This window comes from Drosophila sechellia, chromosome 2R (assembly GCF_004382195.2).
Source record: "Drosophila sechellia strain sech25 chromosome 2R, ASM438219v1, whole genome shotgun sequence".
Taxonomy (NCBI): Eukaryota; Metazoa; Arthropoda; class Insecta; order Diptera; family Drosophilidae; genus Drosophila; species Drosophila sechellia.
In genome coordinates, this window is record NC_045950.1 from 18242526 (window position 1) to 18261315 (window position 18790).

The 18790-nt window shown below is 44.6% G+C and overlaps 2 protein-coding genes across 2 annotated transcripts; both read right to left on the reverse strand.

The window, feature by feature from the left end:
• Window positions 1–48: 48 nt before the first annotated feature.
• LOC6615506 (solute carrier organic anion transporter family member 74D) lies at window positions 49–2378 on the reverse strand. The gene is made up of 5 exons (XM_002039849.2): window positions 2196–2378; window positions 1913–2142; window positions 1533–1853; window positions 307–1474; window positions 49–251 (listed from the first exon to the last, which is right to left on the reverse strand). Exons 1-5 carry the CDS (start codon window positions 2372–2374, stop codon window positions 68–70), a joined length of 2082 nt encoding a protein of 693 aa, XP_002039885.2. The 5' UTR covers window positions 2375–2378; the 3' UTR covers window positions 49–67.
• Window positions 2379–2549: 171 nt separating this feature from the next.
• Window positions 2550–7079, reverse strand: LOC6615507 (solute carrier organic anion transporter family member 74D). The gene is made up of 7 exons (XM_002039850.2): window positions 6989–7079; window positions 5504–6284; window positions 5177–5406; window positions 4776–5108; window positions 3400–4262; window positions 2889–3340; window positions 2550–2834 (listed from the first exon to the last, which is right to left on the reverse strand). Exons 2-7 carry the CDS (start codon window positions 5818–5820, stop codon window positions 2660–2662), a joined length of 2370 nt encoding a protein of 789 aa, XP_002039886.1. The 5' UTR covers window positions 5821–6284; window positions 6989–7079; the 3' UTR covers window positions 2550–2659.
• Between the last annotated feature and the right edge of the window lie 11711 nt (window positions 7080–18790).

Consider the following 18790-nt stretch of genomic DNA (forward strand, 5'->3'; position numbering starts at 1 on the left):
GTACCCCCCATACTTATATGCACATATGTACATAGATAAAAAGAAAAATACATTTTTATGAAAGCATTTATTTCTTTTTAGTAATAACATCAGTTGGCTTTTCCTTCAGCTCCACTTCTTCAATCTGCTTGGCCTGCACCGTTTCTTCGTCTTCATCGAAGACTTTCATGTCCTTCGCATGATACCAGACCCCAATATTCCAGAAGCTGCCCAGGAAAATCAGAGAGGCGCACACGAGGTTCATGGTGTATCTGAAGGAAAGAAGGCTTTAACTTGTTTTGCATTTATCATTAGGGATCCACTCACCTCAGAGACTTCGTGTCGTATATCCAGCAGTTACCCTTGGAGCTGCAGGTCTTTCCCCATACAAGGCAATAGCTGTCTAGCATCCAACCAAACACAATCGGACTAGGAATAAAGGTCAGCACGGCGTACACCATACTGCTAAAGCCCAAGGAGAAGGTCTTGTCCCTCGAGGGAACACATCTCAGGGCTAATAGCAGATTACTCGATCTCCCAGTGGCGCCCACGAACTTTAGGAAGCACATGACGGCCAGGAAAATAAGGAACTGTTTGCCGCAGTCCACCGGACAGGCTCCATCCATGGCAATCTGGGACTGGGATGCCAGAGACGTCACATTGGACAGTGAGATTATGCTTGAAAGGTTGCCCATGCAACGACAACCTGTGTATATAGTCTTTCCCAGCTCATTTATGGCCTTATCGGTGCATCCCGCGTGGCAGGCAGATATGAAGGTAATATTTTCCGGACTGCAAACCGGAGCATAGTACACATACTCGCAGTCACATGAGGCACTGCAGCTGTCATCGGTGGGCACGATGGACAGGGAATTGGCCCGATCACTCTCGTCGCAGCCCACCAGTACATAACACAGCATTCCGGCTACTGTCAAGTAATCCACCACGAAGTTCCAGGCCGCCATTGCCCGGGCACTTGGTTTATACTTGGAGATCACATATCCAGAGATCAAAATTCCTGCGGCCGAGAATCCCAAAGCCCAGGTTCCGGTGGCCAATGTGGAAGTTGATGCCGATTGCCTGTACTGGATCTCAATGTATTTCGGGGTGAATATCCAGTACGGCATGTAGCCAAAGAAGTACAGAATCGAGGCCAGCATGTTATAGACATACACCTTGTTCGAGGTCAGTCGTTTCAGCGAGTCCAGCATGTCCTGAAAGGAGCGCTCTGCCAGCGGAATATCCTCCTCGCCATCTGCTTTCAAGCGTCTGGCCTTGGCCCTTGGCATTTCTTTGGGGAACATGCCCACGAACACTGCTGAGATAATTAGGATGAATGTAAGGAGAATCCAACCTATCCACCAAGCGCCCATCCAGCGCGGATCGTTTGTGGTAATCAGAGGCTTCTTGAAGGGATCGATATACAGCCGGAGGCACAAGGATACCATGGAGAAGCCCATAGCAGGACCCAGCATACGCAGAAAGGAGCTCCAGCCTTTACAATATACAATATAAGTGAGAATGAAATAAAGATCCCCATACCCATCCCATACTTAGCATAGCTGGTGTCTTGGAACTCGCCGAGTTATCATCCATGTAGGAGAGACCTGGCGCATAAAAGAGGGAACACCCGATTCCACCTATTATCTGGGCAATGAAGAACAGCACTATGGGCGTGTAGTCCCCAGCTCCTTCTACACAATTCGAGTTTTTTTCATGGCACAGTGAGTCGTTATTTTCGGTGATATTTAGAGAAGCATCGAAGGATTCGGAAATTCCGTATTCTTCTGTCAGTCGCAGAGCTTCTTCGCCGGGTCCGTAGAAAAAGTGAGGGGTCAACATGAGCAGGCAGAAAATGGCTATAATGATGAGGCCTAAAACAGTGCAAGGGATTGGCTATCTGAAGTAGATTAGACGATTTCAGGTGTGTTACCCAATGCAACCCAGCGAGGACGATGTCCTCGACTAGCGTAGTAACTCAGAAAGGCGGACGTGAAGACAGTGCTTATATCATTTCCCACCGTGATGAGACCCGATATCTTGGTGGGTATATTAAAGCGCTTCTCCATCGTCGTGATGGTTCCAGTGAAATAGGTAAAGGACATGGCCAGAAAGCAACTAGCTATCCCGTACACAATCACGAACATGTGAGCAGTCGCAAATCTAGAGATCTAGGTGGTATTACAAAAAACTGGAAAGAGCGCTGAATGATATACCTCTGTATTGCGGGGCCCCTGAAAATTGAGAAACCACATGTGGTATCTGAAGAATTCAGCCTCTTCTCATCATCAGATATATTTATGGCGGCTTCTTTATTCTTCAAAAACCTGGAGGCTTCGATCTCTTCACTGGCCATGTTGGTCGTCCACAGTTGAACTACTGCCAAAGACTGCATCCCAAACTCAGCCGCAAGCTGCATACATCAACTTGCCTCTGGGGGTAAACAAAATAATCTTCTAGATAGCGGATGGCGGCCTTCATGTTTATAGCTAAGTCCGTCTGAGCTTTATCTTACTAATCGGGATCTGGTCGTTAATTGTCAGCAATTACCATATGAGTACACAGAGCTCTACTGTTGCAATACCGTTTATTATGGTACTGGACTCTACGTTGGAAATCACACATGGATATTGACAAATCAAGGCACCAGACTCTCACTCACACAGCACTTAGTAATAACTTAAATCTCTGTATTCTTCTCGTTGTTGGCCTCCTCCTCGTGCTGGGCGATCTTCATCTCCACCTCCTTGACGTCCTCGTCGAAGATTTTCAGATCCTTGGCGTAGTACCAGACCCCCAGATCGAAAATGGCCCCAATGGCAATAAAGACAGCTGCGGTGAAGTTGAGAGTGTACCTAAAGAAAGAAGTTTTATATATAAATATTAAAGCAATATATATTAAAGCTCACCTCATGGAAAGCGGATCGTATAGCCAGCAGTTTCCCTTGTTTGTGCAGGTCTTGCCCCACACCAAACAGACCCTGTCGAACACCCAGCCGAAGAATATAGGACTAGGAATAAAGGCCAGCATCGAGCACAGAGTCATTCCGAATCCCATGGCCGCCGTCTTGTCCTTTTCCGGCACACAGCGAACGGAGACCAGGAAGTTGGAGGCTCTGCCGCTGGCTCCCACGAACTTCAGGCCACACATCACGGCCAAGAAGGCCACGAATTGTGTCCAGCAATTTACTGGACATGCCCCGGGCATCGCCTGTCCATTCGCTAGAGCCTCCAACTGGCTATGAACCGAGGTGTTCTGGCTAAGCTCATCGTTACTCAAATCGAAGCTGGTTAGGCGCTTAAATTGGGTCGTGGAATTACCAGTTTCATCGCTAGGAATGCAGGAGCAATCGTAGAAGATCTGCCAAAAAATTGCCTGCTTAATTTTTCTAAGATTTGTTAAGCAAAGTAATTACTTACCTTTTTTCCTTCGGAGTTGACGAGCAACTTTTTGCACCCGGCGTGGCAGGCGGAGATGTAGGTCATGTTGTTCTCCCCGCAGACCGGGGAATAGCGGACGTAGTCGCAGGAGCAGGCCGAATTGCAGGTGGTGGTGTTGCCAGCCAAGGAGCTGTCGTGAATATTGACGATAACGGAACTCTCATTTCCCGGACAGCCGATGAAGGCGTATGCTAGGATTCCGGCCACAGTGAGGAAGCCAACGATCACGTTCCAAGCGGCCATATAGCGAGCCCTCGGCTTATAGCGGGAGATGATAAAACCGGAGAGCAGCACTCCCACAGCGGAGAAGGCCAGGGCCACTGTGCCAGTGACCATGGATGAAGTGGCCGCCGACTGGCGATACTGAACCTCGATGTACTTGGGCGTGAATATCCAGTACGGCGTATAGCCCACTAGGTAGAAAATGCTCGAGAGTGTATTGCACATGTAGGTCTTGTTGGTGATCAGGCGGCGGAAGGTTTTCAGCATGTCCTGGAAGGAGGCCTTCGCTTCCGCAGTAGTCTTCTGATCCAGTTCCGCAGTGAGGCGTTCCTTCTCCGTACTCTTCACCGACAGTCGCTCCTTTTCGCGGCGTCGATTCTCCTCCACCTTCCGGCGGGCCACTGCTCTGGGCAATTCTTTGGGAAACATGGAGAGGAAAACGCCGGAGAAGGAGAGCAGGCCGCCCATCACCAGCCAGCCCAACCACCATGCGCCCAGCCAGCGGGGATCCTTGTTGTTGATCACCGGATGCATCTGTGGTGCGATGTACAGGCGCAGGCAGAAGGATGCCAGGGCGTATCCAATGGCAGGACCCAACATGCGCAGGAAGTACGAAAGACCTTAAAATATATGCAAAGAATATTGCAATTTTCAAAGCCTCTACTGAAGTCGTTTTCATGTGTGATTGAATTATGTCCATCTTCTTTAAGATAAGCGTATCTTTGAGGTTAAAAATACATCATTAGTTTGTCTGGCGCTAATAAAATATTTTTTCAAAGTCTGTAAACAGATTATTCTATTATCTGATGTTAAACATAGACCTCTATTGAAGTAAAAAAGCCTAAGTGATAATAATTTTTAAGGGAGGAGGTACATACAAGTATATATATAAGTATCTAAGAATGCATCGTTTTTGAATATTCCCTCGATACCTTTTATTATACCTCACAATGCATAAGAACCTGAGTCAGCCTTCATGATTCGGCACTTACCGGATAATTAGGAAAACTTTAAGTTATCATAGTAACACTTAAAGGCTAAAAACGTTTAGATATAGGGGATTAGCCGCCTGCTCTATCATTGTTTTGTAAGTTCCTATTCCGGTTGGATAATACTGGTTTAGAGCTACTCACTCAACAGAGCCGGAGTCTTGGACTTTTTGGTATTATCGTCCATGTAGGACACTCCCAGCGTGTAGTAAAGCGATCCTCCAATTCCAGATATGAACTGTGCCACGAAGAGCAGGAGTTGGGGGGCAAAGTTTCCTTCGCCGACCTCGCACTCCGCTCCTCCTCCATTCAAGCGGCAGAGGGTCTTGGATCGCTGCTCCTCGATAGCCTCCATTGTGGCATTTTCATCGGGCATCCCTCCGAACTCAGAGGTCAGAGCTAGTGCATCCTCGCCGGGACCGTAGAGAAAGTGCGGTGCGGTGGTCAGAATGCAGAAAAAGACGATGGTAAGAAGACCTGCACAGTAATAAAGGGACCATTTAGCTCACTTCCGAGTCTCGTTTGTATCTTTTCATATATCTTACCAAAACCAATCCATCTTGGCCGATGGCCCTTTCCCGCATAGTAGGCCAAAACCGCCGACACCAAGGTCTGACTTATATCGTTTCCCACCGAGATAATGCCTGTATTCTTCGAGGGTATCTTAAAGCGCTTCTCTATTGTGGTGATCGTGCCGTTAAAGTAGGCATATGTCATTGAAAAGATGCAGCCCACGATTCCGTAAAGTAAAACGTAAGCAGTTTGATTGGCAAATCTACAGGATTACAAATGAATCAAGGATAAAATTGTTCTTAATCGTCACTTTCACTTCCCTAGAGCTTGAATGGAACTTAAAACTGGAGCCTACTTACCTTTGGTAAAACGTTCCCTTGAATATCCAGAAGCCGCAGGTAACATTCTTCTCCAGCGGGGATTCCGCCAACAGCTTGTTAATTTCCGCGGTCATGAGACGATCCTGCTCGGATTTCTGTTTCTTCTTCTTCGATTTCCCTGTCTTGGGTGCGGCCTCTTCACCGTCCAGATTGATGCCCGCCTCCTTTTCTTTGTCGTAGATCTTTCCATTGTTCAGAAGTCTGGACTCGACGTCGGAATCATCACGGGAATCCCGCCTTCCGTGCTCCAAGTCCTGCGTCTCGGCTCCCAGACTGGGATTCTCGCTCTGCACCATACTAGTTGCGGATCGACTCGTATTGCGATCTCACTTGGCACATTGGTTTCTTCCGGTTTTGGGTACCGAACTTACACATACACACGCACACACACACACACAAGTATTGTAGCAGAGTCTCTTAGATTGTATTTCTTAATTTTCGCCAGATCTTTCGCGGGCAATTAGCTGGCTACGTGGTGGTATCCGGAGATCTAAAAGACAACCTGGCACACGGATGGAAGCGAATCGAGTGGCATGATGTGGCTCTGCAGCCGCTGATCTTAACTGTATCGACGGACAGCCGGATCCCGGCAGACTCTCGAAAGATTTGGCGCAAAATAAGGACGTTCCGACAGTTTGTGGCAAATATTTTATCAAAATATTATCTCGCTCCCGGCTTATCACTCTCCTCGGGCCATTAAGCTAATCTTGGTCGGTTCGCGAGGCACGTTGAGGTCCGCTCATGCTGCTTCTGTTGACGCCTGCAAAATTTACAATTTCTTTGCGTTGGGCTGAGTTCGGCTATTAAAATTATAAAATAGACAGCTAAAGTGTGATAAGGCGGCTCCAGACGGAAGATGTGCAGCGGATGGACTTATCTTAGAGCGCCAGTGATTCGGTGGGTTTGCACATTGATGAGCACGTAAATCTCAGCAGAGTCATTGCCTGAGATTTTCGAGGAACTGCGAGCTGTATACATAAACCCCCCACTAGTTAAACACTATATCTGCATGCTCATTGTTTTTCTTGTGGATTAAGGACGGGATCAATGGGATGTACTTAGTTCAGTTACTATTGCTATCTTTTGACGAGCGCGCCAAATTAGTTTAGTCAGAGAGCTGGTGAGCGAATTCGTTTTTTATTGTCAGTCAGTCAGTCCCGAATGGGATTTTCTTCACACCCCCGCCGAATCTGTCGCGACCCCCAACTTGTGCTCTATTATTTAATGTATACCCCCAAGCGAGTGTGAGTGTGTGTGTGTGTGGAGCTTATGTGTCGCCACAATTCACTTAGCATATTTAAATTTATGCGCAGCTTATCACTTGAACTTTATCTTGATTGCGCTGTTCTTGATAAGTATTTGAATAGCAACTTTGTCCACAACTTCGCCCCTTGAACTTTATTCGCTGTTTTCACACACAGTTCGGGCTAATTTTTGTAATTTATTTGCCCTTGCATAACTTACTAGTAGGCACTATTAATTTGATTTGTTTTGTTTTGATCGCGCCTCTCGATTTTCCCAAGACGCTGGCTGCAAGACGATCTCAATTCGGACAAGACCGTAAACGAACTAAACTAAACTAATCTAAACGCAGCGTGTTGTGGTTGCTCCGCGAAATGCTCGCTCATCTTAGGAAGATTTCCCCACTCAGAAAGCTTGGCTTCAGCTCCGACTTGGACTCGGATTTGGATTCGGGTTCGGATTGGGGTTCTTGAGCTTCGCATTTTGACTGTGTCACTGACATCAATTCACCATCAAAATAGTTGACATCCATATGTATCCGAGTTCTTTTTGTGTAGCTACCGTCAAAGCAAAATATTCACTCTTCTAAATTGGCCACTCGTACTCACATTCGAATCGGCGTCTGAATGACAGTGAATGAAAGTGAAACCGTTGGGTAATTATGGGCATTTACAAAGGGCATACGTTTCATATTCAGATCATTTTCGGCTCTGCGTAGTGAGAAGAAAAGTCAATAGAGCGACAGAAAAATTACATTTTTGCATAAATTTCAGCTACCCATTTTAATATAAATATTGGCCGGAATTTTAAACAGCCAAGGAATCAACTAAAACAGAGCAAAATGCTTTTGATGAAGCATTTCCACGAGGAAGCAAATCGACAGCTCCAGCTAAACAGTTGCCAATTTGTGGTATTATACTATATATAGATATCTGGGGACAGCGGTTGCCAGCGGCATCAATCCATCCCCCAAGATATGAAGATGTTCAGGGTGGGGGGGTATCTGATTTCCGAGAAAGCTCCCACTTATTTTTTAGATCGTAAACGATAAGCAATAAGCTATAAGCTGCACTATGCCAATGTTTTACCCAACATCATTAAATTGAACTGAAAGTGCAATTACAGCGACCACATATGTGGGAAGCAATGGTGGCTTAAAAATAATCCCAAGACATGACTTCCGGAAAAACATACATGTACTGTACATATCCTTAAAGGGAACATCATATGCTTCGCGAGGGCAATAAAAATCAAAGGCATAATTTCATGATATCAATTGAGCGGCAATAAAACGCCAGCCCAAGCATGTTTATTATTATTTTTTATTATTATTTTCCATTTTCCCAGCACCAGCTGCCTTCCGCTCTACTTCTAGCTGCGTGTGTATGCAAAACGGAGCAAGGAAGGCGGAAAACATGAGCAAATGTGACCGCGGCTCTTATGGGGGATTTCCATATACCACACGGGCTCAGCATAAATAACAACAAATGAGCCAATGCGCGAGAAAAGGAGGCAGATATTACAGACCGCACAATGTAGCATCTTTATCTTTGTTGCTGCGGCCCGCCCCTAAGTATGCTATATATATGGCCGAGTTCGAGCTGCTTTCTTTATGCCGTCGGCACGCGTTCGGTTTGCTATTTTATTTCCGGCCAAAACGTATGCAAATGTGTACTGCCCCGCCCCCCGCCCGCGGCCTCTTGCCTTTGAGTTTTTGCAATTTTCCCCGCCCCTTTCTTATCGCTGGGACGCACATAAACAAACGGAAGATGAGGCCGCTCGCGTTGACAATAAATAATAATTTTTTGTTCTCCAAGTGAATCGTCATGAATTATAAACGCCAATGCGAAACTTGCTTATCGCCAGGATATGGAAAGTGGGTGCCTCCAACTCAGTTCTGGAATCCCCAGTCTCAAGTCTACTGAAAGATGAATGCTGAGACGGCTTACCGACGCCGCGGCAAACACAGCGAATGCGAATTTGAATACATTCCCATGCGGAGTTTCCGCTTCCGGTGGCAAAGCGGGGGGTGAGGGGAAGTGGCAGAGAGCGACGTGCCAACTAAACCGCTTAAGCACTCAATTTGCGCGTGAAAAGGAACTTGACACCCACACGGCCGTGTGTGTGTGCTTGTGTGTGTCTGTGTGTGGGCAACCGCATAGGCCCAAATGCACATCCTTCCCACCCACCAACCGCGGCACATGTCAGCACTTTGTTGTGATTTCCGTTTCCGCTGTCGCCTCATTCTCGCCACCCCATCACCCCCTTCCTTCCATGTGTTCACCCTTTCGCCGCATGTGTGAGTGTGTGTTTATTGATATTGTTGTCTTCCTTGCAGTCGCGTTTAACGGCAGTTAACATACGTTTCACTTGCGATTGAATTATCCTTGAACTTGCAAAGGGTAGCCATATCCCTGCTTGTATTCAATGTATAAAATAAAACTAAAAAATTAACAAATAACCCTACACTAACATTTTATTTATGGTGTTGAGCTAAGTCATAGTTTCTTTAAACTAGTTGTGTAAAGCTAGAATTCCTTATTTGATCTTCAAACTTAAAAAATACTTTCCTCCTTAATTTATTTTTATTTTCACTGAGCATTACAGGGTATAGAAAATTTCAAGCGAGAACATTGCCAACTCTTTTTAGTGTGTTCCTTGTAACCCTTGATAAGCGTAAATGTATTTATTTGTGACTTGCCGCCTGACGCCGCACCCCCTGTAGCATCCACACCCCTTTCCGCCTCCTTTGCCGTTCGTCAAGGTTGCGTGTGTGTCAAATTAGGGTTAAATGCTTCCCCCTCCATCCACCCAGCCTTCCCCTGTCTTCTTAGCTAATTTGTTGTTTTTTGCTTGGATTTTTATGCGTCGCTTTTGTTACGGAATGCTTTCCCGGCAGCTTAGGAGTTTTGAATGGAGTACGGCCCAGTGCTCTTGGCCTTAAGTAGGTCTTAAGTCTTCATTTGTCTACTCGTGCCGGGGAAATTATGCTACTCCTGCGAAGTAAGCGCTTAATATGCCGACCGCATGGAAAACCCACAATTTTCCAGTCCAATTTTTGCTGTCAATTTAAGTTGTAATTAACAGACCGAAGGCTGCTCCCGCTTCTCCCCTCGCCCATAGCTGAAACCCCTCTCGCCAAATAGTGGCCGAAAAACCCCCAAAAAAAGAAAAGAATATTCGGAGTCGTGGGTGAAAATTGGCATATGGCATGCAGCTCACGTGCGCTCATTACGCATTTGATAAATTTACCATAAACCGAAGGGTGAGGCGCACACCTTGAGCTAGCATTTTGGAAAAATGAAAGAAATGGAAACCCCTCGGCAAATGTCAAAATAGACAATGCACAGATTACCTGAATTACCCAGGCGCTGCAAACTCATTCACTCTCGGCACATAATTAATCAAAAAATGGAAGCTCAAGCTGCCCCGTCCGCTTTTGAGGCAGCCGAGTATCTCTGCCGGATTTGGGTCATTAAAAGCGACCCGGCCACTGGGCGTGCATAATGAGCTGGAGCTCCCGGCTGCCAAAAGGATTAAGGTCCTAAAGCTGGCCAGCATTTTTAGTGTTCCCCGGTGCCATTGTTTTCCGTCTCCTCAACCATTCACATTTTTAATTCCTTTGCTTTTTATATTTTGATTCCTTTTGGTCCGTTGTTGATGCATCTTATGCCACTTCGGCGAAAGCCGCTCTGGAAAATGAGCTTAGGAATGGAAAACAAACCGCTGCCTGGCCACCACGCCCTTTCCAATTTTCCTTTTCTCATTGTGTGTGTCGTTTTTCCGATTTTAATTCCCGTTTTTTCCGCTCGCGTTTACGCAATTAGAGTCCTTTTCCCTCCTTTTTCGGGATACTGGGCTTAACCGGACACGGTATTTTCTTTTCTGGTTTTTTTTTTGAGCCCAGAACCGTGACCACTTAAGTATGCTAAGCTCACAGCTTAATCTTGCTCTGGGTTGTGACCTCTTTCGATCACGTTTTGTGTTCGGTTTTAATTGTGTTTCATGCCGTTTTTGTCTCAAACATTTTCTTAAAATAAGCCACAAAGATATCTTGGATGTAAGCTCGCCGCCATTGATAAATTTCAGGCAATATGCTGTAATAAGCAGAAAAAAAGCCATTTCAGAAACTTAATTTTTCAGCGATTATGTTTGTAAATATTTTCCGAGCCACCCCAAGCCAGGAAAAACCTTTTCAGATTCTGTGTCCAATGAGCAAACCGAAAGACAAGCAAAGTCTCTTTATCATCGACAAACATCCTGTGTCACCCACCCCCAACCCTCGCTGGTCTCAAATATGAATTTATTTTCCATACTTTTCATCTCATTTCTCTTTGTGTTGTTTTTGCCTCCTCAGATGCTTTTTTCTACTCTAAGTCCTCGTAAAGTGACCCTTTTAATTTTCCCTGCGATGGGTATTGTTGCCACTTAATGTATCTGTATCTGTATCTGAATCCCCCAACCAGCATCTTTCCGGCATTTCATATCGTTAATATATTCATGCGCTGGTTTTTTTGCGGTTTGACACGCTTGTTCTGTTCCGATTCCCAGATTTCATCAGATTCGGTTTTTTTTTTGAGATGATGAGGGGGAGTTTCTGCCCGATTGAATGTATTAAGGTATTTTTGCCGTTAGAAAAGTTCAATTTGCATTTAACTTTTTAATTGTATTCATTTGTGCAGAAAGTGTCTTTCTTCTGTTCGCATGAAGGGAACTTTTAGAAGTTTATTTTTAATTTCATTAAAAATATGATTGCAACTTATCGTAATTGCCCCTCGAGGTCCTGTCAAAACTTTATTTCTAATCAATGGACTGCGCCAAATACATAATTCAACTATTGAGCACTCTAACTAAATTAGTTGGAAAATTAGATTGTCCCTTGGAATTCTCTTCGCTCCACCAACAAGGACATGCAGCAGCTTTCGCATACCAATGCCAACTCTCCTCTTGGACAGAATCCCGAAATGGCTTCCGGTTGAGGGAGCCGAATGCCACAAGGATATCACTGGGGGCATTAAACGTTTTCTAATTAAGTGCGCCGCGACTTGCTCGCTGTCCTGTGATTTTATTATTGTCCTGGGCCAGGATAACGAGTGTTTCTTGGCCAGGACCAGCGATGCGTTTCCTTTTCGATGTGTAATACCCCGAGAAAAAAGGGTTAAAAATTGGAAATGGAAATGCCGCTGTGTCAGTTGCACGGACTTATTGGATTAGAGGCAAACTGGCGCGGTTCTGCTTGAATCTACGGCCATTGGACATTGGTTCCAGAAACAGTATACATTTAATGACGGGATTTTACACAACTTGGGATTCATTCCCATCCCTTAGAGAGCTTTGTTTCATTAAAGAAATCACGGGGCGAAAAAAATATATGAAAGACGCGATTATCGGTGTCCTTTTTTCACAAGAAGAAATCGTATTTTATTTCTGCTTTTCCAAAGTTATTGAAAATTCCGTTTTGTGTTTGTTTAATTACCAACTTTTTTCCATTGACAAATGCATTTTAATTCTTCGCCGCTTCTTTTTATATTTGCTTCTGTTTTTTAATCTGCCTATTTAATTTTGCGTAAGTTTTTCTTTGATGTTCGAAACTTTTCTTTTCCATTTCCATGCAGGGCTTTTTTCTTAGTATTTACCTAGGCCATCTTAAGCTTATTTTCTGTTTAATTAGCGTTTCGCAGGTGAATGCTTCCAATACTTGGTTGATGAAACATATAATTCTTGGGAAAATCGAAAGAAAAAGTGAGTTCTCCCAAAATTGGTGCCGCCCGCCAAAGTATGCTAACTTAATACGCGAACTCACTCCTTTTTCCTTGCTAGCCACCATGTTATTTCAATTAAAATCAAATGCAACCAGCTGTGAAATAAACAAGAAATCACTTAATGCCAACAATTACATAAGCAATTAAGTCTCCCGCTTTTCTAGTGTCCTGCCAACGGAGTCACCGCAAAACTTTAGCAGGCAAATGGGGCACACAAAATCGAAGTCGATTACGCTGGCTGAATACAAAAACAAACCCAGTCGACTACTTAACTGGCCAAATGTCGGACAAGTTTTTTGGATGCCCTCAGCCCTTAGCCCCCAGTCTTCTGCTTATGAGAACAACAATGATTTGTTGACTTGTTTGGCATTTGATACTTGATACGCTTACGGGCTATTCGAAAGAGGGAAACTGATAAGCTACTTGAATGCTGTAGATTTCATCCCGAATGCTGCTTAAAATATTTATAAAAATATGAAAAAGCTGCCATAAAAGAAGCATCCTGTCCCGGCAGACTAAGCTGATATTGTCAGTCCAACTAGGCGTATGCGTGATGTGTGTGGTGCATGTGTGTGTTCGTTCTCAACTATAAGTCGAGCACTTACTTACCCCAACTCCCTCTCTCTCTCTCTTATTTTTTATGTGTGCCCTGGCCGATAAAGTCAACACAATGATAAATCGTCGCAAGGGTCCGGCTAGCGAATTGCATGTGTGTGTATAATCGAATTTTTATTGATACAAGCAGCTTAGGTTGAAAGGATGTGGCCCCTGGACAAATACAAAATAAGTCGATGCCCGGTCAAATAAAAAATATATACTAATACGCATTCGAATCAATTGGTTCTTATCAAGAACTTTACCCAGTGTCCAGGCAAATTACCTTATGAATATGTTTAAGGGCGAAAAACCCCCATAATTGCCCAACGATTGTAAGCTGACTTTGTGACTTTGGGGATGACTACTTGCCCCTTGCCCACGATGTCGAATGGACAATAAAGTGTATGTATTTCGATAGTGAATAGAACATCTCTGCTCACAACTTGGCTGTAACTCAATTAGCTCAAAGGCAGCCAGCAGGCAGGGCAAAAATGCTTGATAATTCATTTTTCCATCAGCAACCCTTTGATTGAGCGACTTGCCAAAGAGCATCTTGATAAGATTAATCAAATTTTCATAAATTTCTGCGCCACGAAAGCGAAGTGCTTCGCAAAGTAGCGTGAAATATGCTCGGCGTGTAGAAGGGATTTAGGCGTAATTGTATAAGAAAGGCTTAAGAAGAGCTTCCAGAAACTGGGATGGGGCCTAATGAAAGCGGGCACAATCAAGTTGACAGCGCTAAGAAGTCTTTTCAATCCCCAACCCATTTAAGCCCTATAAAGCGAGTCCTGTACCACCCAACCCTTTCATCGTATAGTTTTCTTTTGTTGCATACTTTCAGGCAGCGCACTTAATTAGCAATCAAAAAGGTTGTGGAAAAACAGTGCATAGGAAACGAAGGGCCGGGTTTTAGGGGAGACCACAAAATAAATCTTTGGGTAATACCCCCATGTATGCTCGTAGTTTTGTGTCTTTCATTGAGTATTTGCATTTAAAATTTTAAGACGTCTGAAAGCTTCTTTACCGTGGAACGCCGACTGAATTGTCAAAGTTGTGGGCAAACTTTTAGATATTTACATTTTGCAGCCCACTGTGAGCATTCGGTTTCGAATATAAAATGTAAAACTAAATTTGCACGTTGCTCGCAGCAGCAGAAGAACATGGGTTTTACCGGGAGCGGAAGCAGTTTCCTTTACCTTACCCAAACTGCTTAAGAATACTCGAAGGATGCGTTGCCAGGACACCTTCGCCCAGCTCCAGCTATTAGCTCTCGGCAGACTCTGAAAGAAATAAGGACTTAGCAATCTTGACAACTACTTTCCGGTTGACATGCAATTTCCACCGTAGATAAATAAAAAGCCTCAACTCGGAAAACTGAAAACTGCTGAAAAAAGGGAGCCACTGAAATGGGTTGGCAGCGCAAATTATTTCAGCTATTGTTTCTGCTTCTGCTTCTGATTCTGATTCTGCCTCATCACATTTCATTGAGTTTATAATGCCATTGGAAGGGGCCCAGCAAAGCTAAACACAATTGCCATCAACGCGCGAGACACCAAACGGAAGCCCACTGGAAGCCGGCACGAAAATGCATTTTCCATCCAGACCACCACACATCCCCACTTACCCATAAAAAGCCATCCCAGAGATAGTTGTCTCGATATCGGAGCAGTAGAGTAGATGCGGCAGCAGTTTCCGTCCGAAAGCAGGAATTTACTTGACATTTTCATTAGTGCGACACAAGCACAGCCACAAAACACTTTGCCAGTCTGCCAGTCGGCAAAGGAGCAGGAATGCGAAAGGAATTGGGAGCTGAGAACTGGGATTGGAAAGCTGCAGGAACCCCACTCTGATAGAGGAGGGCTCACCCGTGGCTGCGTTTTGCCTGCGGTTTCGGCCAGGAATAAAAATAGTAAGGATTGCTTTTGAAACAGCACACACGAGCACAGAGGTGACAGCCTTGTGGCTGAGCACTCAACTTTCCAGTATATAAAGTTCAATGCCTCATACATCGTATATAATAAAATATTTAGATATTGATCTTAGAGCTTCAACGGTATTGAGCAAATCTTGTACGCCCATTAAGTCATTGTTATCTTCCACTGCCAAAGATCGTTAATTACTACATCCAGGGTACAGTGGACACATGCATGGTGGCCAAGCCATTGGCAGTATCCTTTCACCAATTCAAGGCCCCATCCCACATCCTGTTGGTGAGCCCACAGATCACGCACATAAACCCCATTTGGAACGGCTTAGTTCCCGGGGGTTCGCAGTGCCAAGAATACACTGCCGGTCCACGTCGACAGTTGTCACTGAATCGAGTGGTGGCAATGGAGTGGGTTCTGGCGGGGATGGGGCGGTTTCCGAGGACGGGATGGATGGCGAGTCCGATAGAGAGCTTCTCATCTTGATTTCGCTGTGTGCTGCTGTGCTTCTTGGATCCTTCGTACTTTTTGCTCCGTCTGCGACTGAGTCCGTGTGTCTGTGCTCGTGCCTAATGTTGTGGGAAATTGCATTAATTATTCTATTAGCAGCGTAATTCGTTCTTAATTGCATGATAAACTTTATTGCCTTTTAGGAGGATTGTGAGCATAAGTACGAGTATAAGTATATATTGCATGGCGTGTCACCCTTCTCCATGGAGGGATTCTCATTCGATGAAATGTTGCGCATAAGTAGAAATTTATTTCACCTAAGTGGGCATCTTAGTTAGAGTGTTAGACTTAAGGTTGCGGTAGCGGCAAGGAGCTCGTCTTCTGTTTGCCGGAGATAGCAACGAATTGCGTAAAATGCCCGGCTTTCCAATGGCTAACCGAACTGCTTAGCAACTTCAACCTTTTTCCCTTCAAGAAGACTGTTTACTGCGGCGACACTGATTAGCCGCGATTTTGAACAGCACTCGAGGCGATCTATCTGTCTATCGGTCGAGTTATCTAAGCGAAATCCAATTAAGCTTTATCGCCTCAAATTAATCAACGGGTAACAGTTGAACACAATAGCTAAGCAAACAGAATCGTTCTTAAGTCAATATTAATCAAATCGCAAAACCAAATGAACTTATCGATCTCGACTGGGTATAAAACAGGCGTTCGTATATGGTTTACTAGGTGTTTAGAAGCATACTGTCCACTCGATCGACCTTACTCGCTTTAAAAGATTTCCCATTCGAGATAAGCCCCCTGAAAAGTGGAGTACTCCAACTGAATTCGAATTTCGAGCGATCAAAGCGAGTGATTTGTTTTGTTTGATTTTCGATTTTCTCCTCGATTCGATTCAATTCGATTCAGCAGAGTCCGCTGTTTGTTTAGGCCACGAACACGAGCCGGCTCTCAGTTTTTAACCAATATTTACCGCCCCCAGCCGCCGCCCACACAAAATGTTGCGCCCGGCCTTCAGCGCCACAAATGATTTGGCTCTTTGGGTTTTCCAGTCCCCAGTTGCCTGCTGTGCAATTAATTTAATTATGTGGTCACATCAAACTATCCTTTGGTCAGCCGGCTCCACTGGCCCCCGCACCCGAAATGAGCTGCTTTTAGCGGAAAATGTTTGAAATGTTCTGAAATTGAGTTCAGTCCGCTCTAGAGTTTAACCACATTTCCTGCTGGACCATTGATGGAATTTGTGGAACTAGAAAATTGCGGTAAACTCTCCATGAAAGCCTCAAATGGGATGCAGATGCAGTTTTTGGAACAACTTAAAATGGGTTCAGAGTGGTTCTAATATTAATATGGTTAAATAATGTTACCTCTTCGTAAGCTTATAATTAACTCAGTTCTTACATTTAGAGCGAACTTTTCATGGTTTCAATATATATTATATAAGTGCTCCATATCTAGCTGAATGTTGAATATGATTTTTTAAATTAAAGTGCAGCATATCCATATAATATTTATTGTAAAACTCGTTCAAGCCTCCCCTTTTAGAGTTTCATAGATCAGAGTATATTCGCCGGCACTCCACATGTTTACTTGCGTTAATTTTGTAGACCATTTAAAAATAAACCATTACTGAAATGAGCAAATCGCGCAAGGAAGAAAGGTGGCTGGAGTTGGGTGTGGCAGGCTGCCCTTTTTTGCGGACTAGCAGACGAGACCGAGACCTCGATGGCAGGGCAAACAGAGTCAAGTGTTGCCCGTGGAGACGGGCACGTGGAAAGCGGGTGGAGAAACCCGAATGACTGGCTAGGCAGTCAGGTAGTCTGGCAGATGCGGATGCAGATGCGATTGTTTGGCCAACATGCGACTCTCGACTTTTGGCTAAGGCGAGAGGTCAATATTTGCAAGGGCGATAAGCGGCCTGTCGAGTATCTAAGTATCTTTTTAATTAGGGATTTGAGCGGGCGAGCCGGGCCACAATGTCAAGCATCAAAGACAACAGGCAAACAAGGCCGATAGCAATTGCCTATCGATCTATCGATCGATAAGCAAACACACACTCGTCAAACATTGTTAGGCGGCATCCACAAAGCGGGGAAAACAATCTGCTTGCTTGTGGACACTGTGGCGACTCCATTTTGGTCTCCGATCTGCCGGTTTCATTGTCAAGCCACCAAAGTCGAGCTCCTTATCGCCGGGCGAAATTTACAAATCGATATCTTGTTCGGTGGGAGCTTTTGATGATGCCGGCCAAACGGTAACCGCAATCACTGCCACATCCGATTCCCCAGCTACCGATACAAACACTGATACAGATACAAAGTCATCGAATTTATCTATTGACTTGAGACTTTTTTCTCCGGTATCTCGGTATCAGTTAAATCAATTAAGGCTTTCAAGTGGAAGTTTTGCCGATCGCAACACGCTTACCAGTGTCACTGGGGCTTGGGTGTGTGCAACACCACCCATAACTACCACCCATCGCCCATAAGCACCCAGCACCCATCACCCCCTCCGCTTTCAATTACCTCAAGTGGTAAATGTGGTTATTCCATTTAATCATAAGGTGCGACTGGTCCAACAAAGCTCGTACATTGTTTGGCTAATGTCTATGTCTCATACCTTTCAACTTCTTCAACTAATTGACGTGCCTTCCCCGAGCAAGGTTAGCCCTTTGAAAATGTCGGTCAGAGTCGGGATGATAAAGAAACTGATTCAAAAATGATTACATCTTAATCGAACAGTTGGTATGTTCTATTTGGTAAATTCGGGGAATTGTTGTGTACTTCTCAAGAAAACCTAGCAGAGAAACATTATCTCAAAAATGTCCTCTATATTACTATCGAAAGAAAATATTAGGAATGTCATGTAACTCGGGTTCAGAACTTTTTGGAATAAGTCTATAAATATTATTGAGATAACAAAATATGAATATACGTATAGCTGCTATTTGCACTTTTAAAGAAAAGTTGACTATTAAGGATGTTAACTATTTTTAGCAATCTATTTCAAGCGCTCTCCAAGTTCAACGTTGTACCGCGTAATCCTGTTTCTCGATTTTTCGCAGCGCTATTTCCGCTCGAGATCCCATTTTGCGGTTCAGGCAAGTAAATAGCGCGTCAAGTACATAATCGCCTATGTAAGGAGCTCATATATGTATGTACGTATCCGCCTTGGTATATAAATTGGGGAAAAAATAAAGGAAAACCCTAAACTGGCGCAGGCGCACTTCCGCAGAATGCTGCTGAGCTCCAATGGCACCGGCAGCCGTGAATATTCCTGCTCCACCC